This window comes from Neolamprologus brichardi, chromosome 4 (genome assembly GCF_056152115.1).
Source record: "Neolamprologus brichardi isolate AB-2024 chromosome 4, ASM5615211v1, whole genome shotgun sequence".
Classification (NCBI taxonomy): Eukaryota; Metazoa; Chordata; class Actinopteri; order Cichliformes; family Cichlidae; genus Neolamprologus; species Neolamprologus brichardi.
Window position 1 is genome coordinate 1,201,162 of NC_142107.1, and position 11,490 is coordinate 1,212,651.

The 11,490-nt window shown below is 42.6% G+C and overlaps 1 protein-coding gene across 1 annotated transcript; it reads right to left on the reverse strand.

Moving 5' to 3' along the window:
* Positions 1-1,378: 1,378 nt before the first annotated feature.
* farsa (phenylalanyl-tRNA synthetase subunit alpha) lies at positions 1,379-11,219 on the reverse strand. The gene is made up of 13 exons (XM_006805051.3): positions 11,047-11,219; positions 10,804-10,941; positions 10,399-10,497; positions 10,194-10,312; positions 7,469-7,561; positions 6,855-6,983; positions 6,663-6,778; positions 6,491-6,575; positions 6,305-6,404; positions 3,595-3,763; positions 3,368-3,445; positions 2,527-2,641; positions 1,379-1,904 (listed from the first exon to the last, which is right to left on the reverse strand). The coding sequence occupies exons 1-13, from the start codon at positions 11,191-11,193 to the stop codon at positions 1,799-1,801; spliced, it is 1,494 nt and encodes a 497-aa protein (XP_006805114.2). The 5' UTR covers positions 11,194-11,219; the 3' UTR covers positions 1,379-1,798.
* Between the last annotated feature and the right edge of the window lie 271 nt (positions 11,220-11,490).

Consider the following 11,490-nt stretch of genomic DNA (forward strand, 5'->3'; position numbering starts at 1 on the left):
CCCTAAAAATAAAGGCATGTGTACAGCCAAAAGTGGCTCTAAATACTCTCATTTTAATATAGTAGTTATATTTTGGTTTGGTCCATTCAAGCCCTCGGCCCATCTGAGAGGCATGGTGAAGGTTTGGGTCAGCTGACTTCAGTGTTTAATAGGTAGTTGTTAGAAACTCGATTACTACATGTTGAAGTGGTGACGCATATCACTCTAATCTCTTTGATGGTCGCGGTACAGTTCAGTTTCAAATGTGAGCTTTTGCTAACCAACATTAGCATGAGCAGAAAGCTCGCTATTCAGCATAAGAGCTATCAGGACTGTTATGTGACACTGAAATTTAGAGTTTTACAACCTGATCTGTCTTGATGCATGCTCAGTCATCCATACATCCATCATCTGGATGTAGTGTTTTCAACCATGACTGATTTCTTTAGTCTTCAACACTGATCAAAGATCATTGATCACTGATCAACGGTCACTGTTCACAGAGAGTTGGGGAATGGCTGCAATCACAACATTGTAAGATGGTTAAAGATGTACCCTTAGGCCCCCTCCTCGATTCAGAGATGGTCTTTCCCTTTTCACGTAAATGGCCTCCTTGACTCCGCGCTCAAACCAGCGTTACTCCTGTCCACGATGTGTACATCCTCATCATTGAAAGAGTGTCCACTGGCCTGTAGGTGTAAATAGACTGCTGAGTCCTGGCCTGACGAGGTAGCTCTTCTGTGTTGTGCCATCCGCTTTGCCAGAGGTTGTTTGGTTTCCCTGATGTATAAATCATGGCAATCCTCCTGGCACTTAACAGCGTACACTTTGTTAATCTGTTTGTGTCGGGGGACCTGATCCTTGGGGTCGACTGATTTTTAGCGCAGCGTGTTTTGGGGTTTAAAAGCCACGGAAACGCGGTGTTTGCAGCCATTCCCCATCTCTCTCTGAATTGTACTCATGGTCTTTGATCAATGATCATGGCAATTTGCATATTAATGACCAAAGAACTGACCTCACAGCCCATTGTTCATTCAGTGGGCTTGTGCAAATGTACTGTTTATAAGATTGGGGAAACCTGGAGTCAGCTGAGACTGAAGAAGACACTTGGATGAGTGATGAAATGTTTCTCCCACTGAAAACGCTTCGTCCAGATGATCAGAATCAACCTTTTGGGATACGACCTGATCTGTTTTATTTTAATATCTTTTTAACTTTGTTGTTTCTCTGGTAAAGACGCAGACGTCACTCAGTCGTCCTGCTGCTGATCAGCATCTCACTGAAAAGCTGCATGCTTTTAGAAATGTGTGGGAGGATTACCTTTACAGTGTATGTTTCTCATACATGCATACAAGTAAAAACACACTCATTTGAAGAATTACAAGCCAGACTGCACTGATACCTGGAAAAAGCTTTTATTTTGACTTCCAAAAGTTGTAGTTTTATTTTTCCTGTACAAGACGATTGAATATAGTAGATCAGGGTCAAGGTGGTAAAAAAGGCAGTTTGTAACAAATTCAAGGCTCATCCTCATTCACCCAGCTGCAGTGTGGAGTTCATAAAAAAAATGCTGCTCTTTTGTGTTAAAGCCCTTTGAAATCAGATCTGTCTGAAGGCTGTGGTGAAAAAAAGCCCCGTCCCTTTTAGTGCTACAGGCGCTTTCAGGCCAACTGCTTTTACTGGCCGAGCTTTGATAAAGGGGACAGCAGTGGTGCGGCTTTGAGGAGAGACATGGGTATGAGGTGTTACGCAGTAAAGATAAAAAGGAAAGGGTCCATCCAAATGAATAATAACATTGATAACAACAGCTGGGCGGTACTCAGGAGTCCAAGCGGCATATAGGGCTGTCGTAGACCATCTGTAGGTTCACCTTGTGTCCCACCAGCTCTCTGATGTTGTTGATGCCGTATTTAATCATGGTGGGCCTGCGAGACAGAGGAGAAGCCCGCGTGAGCGGTTGTTCTGTTGGGAGACGCGATTATGTTGTGTCTAACAGACGAGAGCGAAAACAACAGAGGTCAGAGTAGTAAAGGATTACTCGCCCGGGATTATGGAACATTACCCAGCTCACTCACTCCACGGTTATTAGCTGTGACATTTGGTCGTAGTTAAGACTCAATTAGCGCTCGATTCAAACAGCAAGCTGAATACAGTGTGCGACGGCGCGACCAGCGAGCGACTCATTTGGGACGACTTCACTTTACAAAAGCGGGAGTGAGCAAAGAGAAAGTCAGAGACTCACAGTCTGACCTCAAATAATTTCACAGGATAATAGAAATGAAACTCACGTACAAGCAGGAGTAATCCTCCACAGGAAACAAACCTACATTTCTTCAATGTGGGTCAGTGCAGTGCGTAGACAAGGAGTGATTATGAGTACACACAGACTTAATCACACACCTTTAATCCCTACATGGAACATCTACTATAGTTTGGGAGATACGTACTGACGTCCTTCCCTTTTAGACTCATGCTGTGTTTAGCGTGGCTGACCTCTCAGTTTTCCTTGTAGCTAATTACCTCGTATTGCTTTTCATGCATGCTCACCTTTCCAGAGACAGGCCCCAGGCAATTACAGACACATCCTCAGGGAGGCCCATGGGAAGCAGCATCTCTGGTCTGAACACTCCTGAGTTTCCCACTTCCACCCACTTTTGTAATCCTGTACACATGGAAAGAAATGACAAAAAACAGGGATGTCAAACTCATTTTTCACTGTGTACAGCCCACCAACAAGGACAATTTCAACACTACGTCTCAGTCTAGACGATTACTGATTGCGATGTGTCACATGAATGACCATGGGGGAAATGGTAAATGGACTGATTCTTATATAGCGCTTTTCTACTCTCTCGGAGTACTCAAAGCGCTCTATACAACATGCCACATTCACCCAATCACACCCATTCTCACAAGCACTTTATCTATACTTAGTGCTATCTAACTACATTCACACACATTCATACTCCGATGGACGCATCGGAGAGCAACTTGGGGTTAGTATCTTGCCCAAGGATACTTGACATGCAGACTGGAGGAGCCAAGGATCGAACCACCAACCTTCCGATCAGTAGGTGACCTGCTCTACCTCCTGAGCTACAGCCACCCCTGGGGAGGTCTCTATCATTGGTGAAAGCTATAAAACTTACAGTTAAACGTCTAAAATTTATGTCCTCCACATTTTCCAAAGCCTCCCAGTGGGCCAGATTGGAGTCTTTGACAGGCCAATTCTGGTCCCCGGGTCTTATGTTTGACACCCCTAATATACACCATCAGAAATGTCTATAAAAGAGACTACTAGGACGTTCTTTTGTCTTTCTTAAAGCTCAGTTACTGTTGTGTGTAAGTTAGACTAATAGCGCTACATAAAAACAGAGTTGCACTGTACCTTCATGGTAGCTGAACACTTCCATGCTGGGCTCTGTGTAGGGGTTGTAGGCAGGCTTGAAGCGTAGTTTGGTAATTCCTAAAAAAAAAAAAAAAAAAGGCGTTTGGTAAAAGAATAGGATATTGTAACTGTCTGAGTATTAAGAGGCTTTCTATAAACAGCTATCAGCACATTTGTCCCTTCCAAACTTTGGTCTTTCAAGTCCAGTGTCCTCTATCAGTCCTCACCTAGTTTGGTGAAGAACTGATGCAGAACACCCATGAGGTCTCCCAGAGTCAGTCCATAGTCGGCTACTACGCCCTCTATCTGGTGGAACTCGGCTAGATGGGTGGCATCGAGGGTCTCGTTCCTAAACACGCGGTCGATGGAGAAATACTTGACGGGGGTGAACTTCTCCTGGTTGTCAGTGTGAGGAGAAAAGGAAGGGGAGAAGAGTTTTAGAGTTATTGACTGGACACATACGACGTCAAAACAATGTGAACCCACACCTAAAACCATCTGCTGCTGCTGCTCTTCTATGGAGGGAATTACTCACATTCAGACACAGGAGCATTAGTGAGGTCAGGCGTAAGGCCTGGCTCTCAGTCAAGTTTCCAGTTCACTGTCCAAAAAGTCAATGGGTGCTTAAAGGGCAGGTCTTAAGACATGGTAATGACAAACGCTGTGTCACGATCCTGGGTCTTATGACCCAGCGTTTTGAGTTTTAGTTCATTTTAATGTTTATAGTGCATGTTTAAGCTCATTAGTTTTCTATGTTCATTTGCTTATTATATTCCCCTTGTGTTTTCAACCCTTGTGTTAAGTCTCCTTTATTCTTCATGTGTTTCATGTCTGTTTCTTATGTTGTCAAGTCCATGTAGTCATGTCAGTGTTTCATTGTTTCCCATTTTATTTTTGAAAGAAGTCCTGTGCTTTGGTGGTCTGTTTTGCTCTTTTCCTGTGGGCGTCGTTATGTTCATGTTGTGTCTACCTTGCCTTTCTGTCCCATGTTTCTGCTCCCTATGTTCTGTCTCAGTTGCTGTTAAGTTTACATGTTTTGAGTTCAGTCAGTGTGTTTCCTGTTTTACTTTGAAGGTCCACGTCTCATGTGAGTGTATCTAGTTTTGCTTCCCTTGTCTCGTCCAGCCTGATTACTCCCAGCTGTGCTCTCCTTCTGTGTCTCATTCCCTCGTTATCCCTCTGTGTATTTAAGCCCTGTGTTTCTCTTTGTCAGTGTGGTAGTCTCCCTCATGGCTGTGTTTCCTCGCGTTTTAGTTTACCCATGTCCCAGTTTAGTTTTTCATGCCGTCCTGCAATAAAGCAGCTTTTTGAGTTTAATTTCATTGTCGTGAGTCTTGCGTTTGGGTCCTTCTCCTGCCTGCACACAGCCGAAACATGACACGCTGTGCTCTTGTTGTCTAAAACATACTCTGTTTTACTTCAGAAAACAAACATTATGTTGAAATTAGAGATGGCACGATACCACTTTTTTATGTCCGATACCGATACCGAGATCATAAATTTGGATATCTGCCGATACCGATATGAATCCGATATAGTGTGTTTTTTAATCAATAAAACTTTTTTTTTTAAATATCTTGCTGCATTTTGTATAAGTTCATACTCAAGTTTAAATAAATAACAACACTAAAGCTATTCTGTTACACCTGTATGTAAAAAATACACTGCGTCCAAAATATTTCATAGTTCAGCAACACTGATCAATCTAATAAACTTAAACCTGCACCATCCTCCCTAATCTGGTATTTTAAAGAGTACTTAGAAGAAATTTTAAGCAACCTAACTAATAGGGTTGCAAAAAAAAAAAAAAAAAAAAAAAAAAAAATAGGGAACCACCCCCCACCTCATGATACTTAATCGATGTAATCAAATTTAATTTGATGCAGGGGGAAAATGCACAGAAATAAATAATTTTTCAAGAATAATTAAATAGATTCAACATCTTTCTTCAACAGAACTGCACAGATGGTATCTTCCCAAAGGAAAAAGTAGTATAGCTTACTAGGGTATATTAGACTTAACAGTTACTATATACAGTAATGGACTTCTATATATTTTACATCAGATTAAAACTTTGGGTGTAAGAGTCAGATAATTATTTATTAAAAGCTACACATTTTAAATGAGAATAAGAAAGAAAAGTATGTCTTTGTGCCCCCTTTTCCCTGTTCATGCCCTATCGGCCCCCCTGGCTAAACTTTGCTAGATCCGCCCCTGCACAGTTAGCTACGTAGAAAAAGATCCTGGTGTAGAAAGTAATATTAAATAAATTCTAACAACAGCTGATCAAGCTTAAACGTGCTGCTGTTGTTCAGCCGCTGGTTTCCTCTTTCTGGTGAGAAGTGAGCCAAAAACTAAGAAGAGAGACGGACTCACAACAGAAAAGTCGATCAGCTGATCATTAAGCTGTTTCACGATTGAAGTAGCAGCAGGAGAGGGAGAGAGAGAGAGAGAGAGGCAGTCGCTCCAGGTATGGTTGTTAAGCTTAACGTGGGAATGCTTTACAGACATTCAGAGATGAACTTACACACTTGCTTTACTTCTCTCTGGGAAAACGTCCTCGGAGATGAAATGCTGGTTTGCTAGCAAGGCTACAAATACACACAGCCGCTCTATCACTTGATGCACACTGCTGCTACGTGCTATGGTTATGAGCCGAGTTACGCTGTTTAGCAAGTTTTGTGAGGTGCTTTTTTGATATTTAATGGATCGGATTACATTTTTTATTTCTCGCTGATATCCGATCCAGTAATTTGGGTCAGTATCGGACCGATACCGATACGTAATATCGGATCGGTCCATCTCTAGTTGAAATTACATTTACTGACAGGGGAATTACACTCTTAGTCGTGAGCTGTATTATGAAGTGTTACCAAGAAATCAAATCACCAGACAGCTCTGATTTATATGGGAAGTGCAGCGTCCCTACAGTCTCACCTGCTGTGCCAGTTTATACAGCATGCGTGCGCTGACTGCTGTAGTGTGAGTGCGGAGGATGTTCTTCTGAGCCTCCTCTATCTTCCAGTCATACTTGTACCTACAAGACAGATGATAAAATGCAATGAGATGCAGTGACAGCAACGACACTGTTACTTGTTAAGTGAGCTTGTGATCACGCCTCACCCCTGTGAACCGTAGCCTCCCTCAGAGTGGACCTTCTTCACCCTCTCCAGGTAGTCCTGTGGGAACTCGTGGGCGTGCGCTGGGTCTGAAAAACAGCGAGTGAAAGGTGATCAGAAATCATTCTCGATTGAACTCGCAGCTCATTTCCACCACTCGGTGACCTCGGGCTCACCGGACAGGAAGAAGGTGTCGTGCTGGTCTCTGGCTGGGTGCTGCTGGGGCTGGAAGAGGGAGTCAAAGTTCCAGAAAGAGCTTTCTATGAAGTTGTTGGTCGGCATCTCGGTGAAACTACAAGAAACTGACGGTTAACTGGGTGTTTTATTATGCGTATGTGTGCGTTTCTCCCAGTTTCACAGCTGCTCACCCCATCTCCAAGAAGATCTGCCGGAACTGCGTTCGCACCTTCATCAGCGGGTGTAGGTGACCGCAGTCTGGGGCAACACCCATGGCCTCAAAGTTGTAGGGCTTAAATTTCTTCTCTCTCCAGTTGCCACTGGAACACACCACATGCAGGAAGGTAACACAAAAACATTTCTCTCAAATTATTTCGCCATTTTTAATCTGTGGCTGAGATGATTGAGGCGGGCGAATCTACAGTGCACGTAATCAGCACGCAGAATATCAATTTGAATTTTGGGCAATGCAACATCTGGATACTGCTTTTAGCCAAATCCTCTCTATGATATGATTTCATGCAAAAAACAAAAGTGTGCAAGCGCTCTTTTCATGCTTTCAGCATGAAAGCTAAAGCATCTGTCCTGCCCTGCCTTTAGGACTGAGTCCACATCTTTGGACTTGTCCCCTTTTATGGGCAGATTTTTTCTCTGTCCTCACTCAGGACCCTGCAGGCTGACACTGACTGCCAGAGGAGGGCGGGCCTGGGTTGGAATTGAACCCAGGCCTCTGCAGTGAGGACTCTGTGCGCACGCTTTACCTGATGAGCTACTGAAACTCTGAGGAGAGTGCATCTCTACATACCTGGCAATCATCTCAGGGGTGAGCTCCGTCTCCTGTTTGCTGATGGTGGTGCTGAAGGAGTTGCCCTTAGTGATCCAGTAAGACTTCACAGTCCTGAACACAAATTAGAATGACCTCAGTACGCAGAAAGGTACTGCTGTTGACAATCTAAAGACCGTAAAAACATGCAGTTATTTTTATTTTGATTCATACTTTCATAACAGAAAAATCATTTCAAAATAAAGGATTTTAGGTACTTCTTGCATGAATTTATTGATTAGAATAAAATAAAGCAGAACATTCTTAATAGCAAGAAAGAAAGTACACCTCTGCATGGATTTGAACTTGTGACCTCACACTTTCAAGCCCATTTCTTTTCCTACTGAGCTAGTGTAGCACAGTAACAAATCCATTATGTACCACACAGATTAGTTGTGATGGTGTTCAGAAAAACAAACATGTGTTTAGCTCCTTTCTTGCAATAATGATCCAGATTTCTCACTTTTTAAACAGACTTCCATTCTACATGGAGACAACACAAATATCCACCCATCTGTGGACCAGCTTTGGCCCAGGAGATGACGTCAGGGTCTGCTTTGAATAACCAGTCAGAGGAGGAAAGACAGCTATATAGCCACATATATGTTCTCACAGAAACATGTCGTAACCCACGACATGATCACTTCCCTAAACTACAGAAACTCTGATGTGAAGCTAATTAGCAGAGATCCTGTGAGGTTAATACAAGAACCTTTGTGACAAACCTGCCACGCTGCCACATCACAATGTGATGGTTAAATCTGTCTCACATTGGGAGGATTATTTAACCATCAAACGTAAACATGAATAAAAGCAAAATATTTTGCTGACAGGATAGCAGGGTCTCTAAGGAGATGGATACTTAGTTGTGCTTTTGTTGTCTGGCGTACAGTTCATGAGCAATATTCTTTGTGAATAAGAAGATTTTGGAAGAATACGCACCTCTGAGTTCATTTAAGTGATCTAACACCAGGCAGAACATCAGACATTAAAACAGCAGGATGGAGACAGATATCTTTCTTTGCAGAATTTAGCAACACAACTTTCTTATTCAAACTCCCCATGTGACTTCACAAACCAATCAGGAGCTCTAGTTCTACACTTAGGTAAACATGGGAAAACCAACTAGGCAGATTCAACAAATCATTATTACTTTTTCTAGCGCTCCTCACAGCTGTTTCCTCACATCCATTATTCTTAAGCAGGGGCTCTGCTGCTGCTCAGAGAGGATGCAACATTTATGGACAAGAGTGTCATTTCAATCATCAGTTTAAATGAAGTTAAGCTGGTTGTTAAACTTAATTTGTGCTGCTTTTAGGCACCTGTGGGCTTATTGGAGTGGTGCTGATGCAGGCAGGCGGTTTATTTGTATAGCACTTTAAAAAAAAAAAAAAAAAAAACACCAGGCAGACCAAAGTGCTGAACAACACAGATCAAAACAACTAGCAAATTAAAAATACAATAAAATTAATAAGAAAGGTGTCAGTTTCCTACACAGTTAAAAGCCAGGGAATAAAAATAGGTTTTCAATCTGGATTTAAAGACCTACACTGATGACGCTTGTCTAATATGGAGGGGAAGGTTATTCCAAAGCATCGGAGCCACAGCTGAGAATGCAAATGTAAACTGTTAAGACACAAGAATCATTTCAGACCTGTACAAAAGATTTATAGAGCTTTTAGGGGAGCAGATCATATGCAGCTGTAATAATAAAAGGATAAAAGGCTTTACCTAAAAATATCATTATTTAATATTATATTATCTGAACTAAAGCCATATTCCAAACACACACACACACGAGGTTACTTTGCATCCTGGACCTGAGTGCGCTTTAGTACATCTTTATTTGTTCCACTTATTTTACTCCATCACTCTTCTCCATTCAAATGTAAACATCACCCTTCCCACCACCACGGCCACTCTAATACACACACACACCGCAAGTGTGGTTGTTTTTAGCGCACAGTGACACGCCATCCACTTCCATGCCTTCACGGATTCATCGGTTATTTAACACAGTGATGAATTTTCCACTCAGGCTGAATGCAGCTGAATCACACCGGGGATCACCTCTTCCATCACATTTAATCAAATGAACCAGACTTACAGGGTCAAACATGCTGAGGCAGAGGAGTGTCAGTACAACCATAATCTGATTAAGTAAAGCTCATTTTAAAGCTTTTACTCTGGAAATTGTAAGACCTTTTTCCACTTTCCATGACTGGAAACAGCAGCTGCAAATATTTTTGGGACCATTTAAAAACATTTATATCATGTGTTTGCCCGTCCCTCCCGCCTGTATGTAAGAATAATTTCTAACTCTATGAAACAAATCAGCTAACATGATTCAGACCACTAAGTGACATAAAATCTGATGGTTTAACACTCCTAGCTACCATTGCAGCGATTTGGCTGAAACCCCATGAGCAGCAGACTTCATAAAGAAATGTGAAGTGAAAATATTGCCTGTTGCAATACTGAATGAAATTCAACGCACTTAACTATGTTTTTGAAGACCTCTAGAGACGTCTGTCTACTTTGTGCATGTTCATCTCTTATTACTGCTGAGCTTGATGAAAACTTGAATCCAGTAATACCAGGCAAGCTGGAATGAGCAGGGAAACCTCTGAGTATCAATTAATCGTCTCCTGCCACCTACTGGCAGAAAAAGGTACACATTCACCACTAACTAAACAAGAGGACTTACACTTCAGAGAGCAGTTTTCTCTTCTTCAGCTCATTCTTTTCTTTTTCTTCCAGCTGAGTGATGTTGCCTTTCTGCACCAGAAGCAGTTTCTCCCTGACTTGGTCGTCTATGCTCTCCACCTGGGGATCAAAAACACACCTTAAAGAGAAAACTGACCTCAATCAGAAAAGGCAACAACAAAAGGCGGGTATGATGGAACACCTACAGTCCTGAATATCCTGGGGCCACCCTCGTGGGCCTTGTCCACTCTTATCCACTTGCTGGACATGGCCTTGCTGAAGCCGATCTTCCCAAATGGCAGTTTCTACACAGAAATAATAGCAGAGTTTAAGAAAGTTTAACTGAAACATCAAAAAAGGCTGGAAATACATGAGAGATGCAGACATTGGGAAATTCAATACAGATGTTTGACAAACATAAAATACATACACGTAAAACCTGAACATAAACAGCCGAGTGGATGTTGTGTTCGTAATATTGTGGATTTTCAGGGATATTTAAGAATCAAAACCTTGCTTCTCTTAAGTGTGTAGCAAGTTACCTCCGTCAGGTACCTAATGCATTAGATTCTTTGTTATTCTGATAATAATTAACTATTTCAAACACTAACCATGAGCTCGCTCTGAGCCAGGCCCTCCAGGGGGATACAGCTAAAGACCCGGGATTCATGGCTGCCCTGCTCGGCGATCTCGGTGCCCTCCTCGGTCAGCTCCCAGTGCTTGGAGGAGCGCAACTCGGCTGAGATTACCTGTACAGCAGGTAACAAACACGGCTGTCAGCTCAACCTATTGCATCAGTCACCGTGCATTTGACTGTGACAGCCTAACTTCCGCTGCTTCTTCGTGAAACTTACGTCACCGAGAGCCTGGAGACTCTTCACGGCCCCGACGATAACCTGATGATCCACCCCGAGGCTGGTCGCCACGGCCAGGCTGTCCACGCCGTCGTCCACCTTCTCAACCCGCTGTAAAAGCGTCTCCAACACACCGGTGTCCGCCATGCTGTAGCCCTACGAAGCCCGAAAGAGACCGGACGTGACGTCGCTTTCTCGGAGGCCGAACATGTAGGAGTAGCTAGGTCGTATCCTTCTTATTTCATTGACCTGTATATTGTTACTCTTATTTGCCTTGTATGTCTACTGTACAAACTGAACTGGAATGACTGACTGTTCGCTTTATAATTTCAAATAAAGTTCAGAAAAAAAAGAAAAGAAAAAAAGAGTAGCTAGGGCGACATAAAATGGGTTACCGTAAATATTGTATTTCTGTGCAATTTAGTTTTTGAATTTGAAACAAAC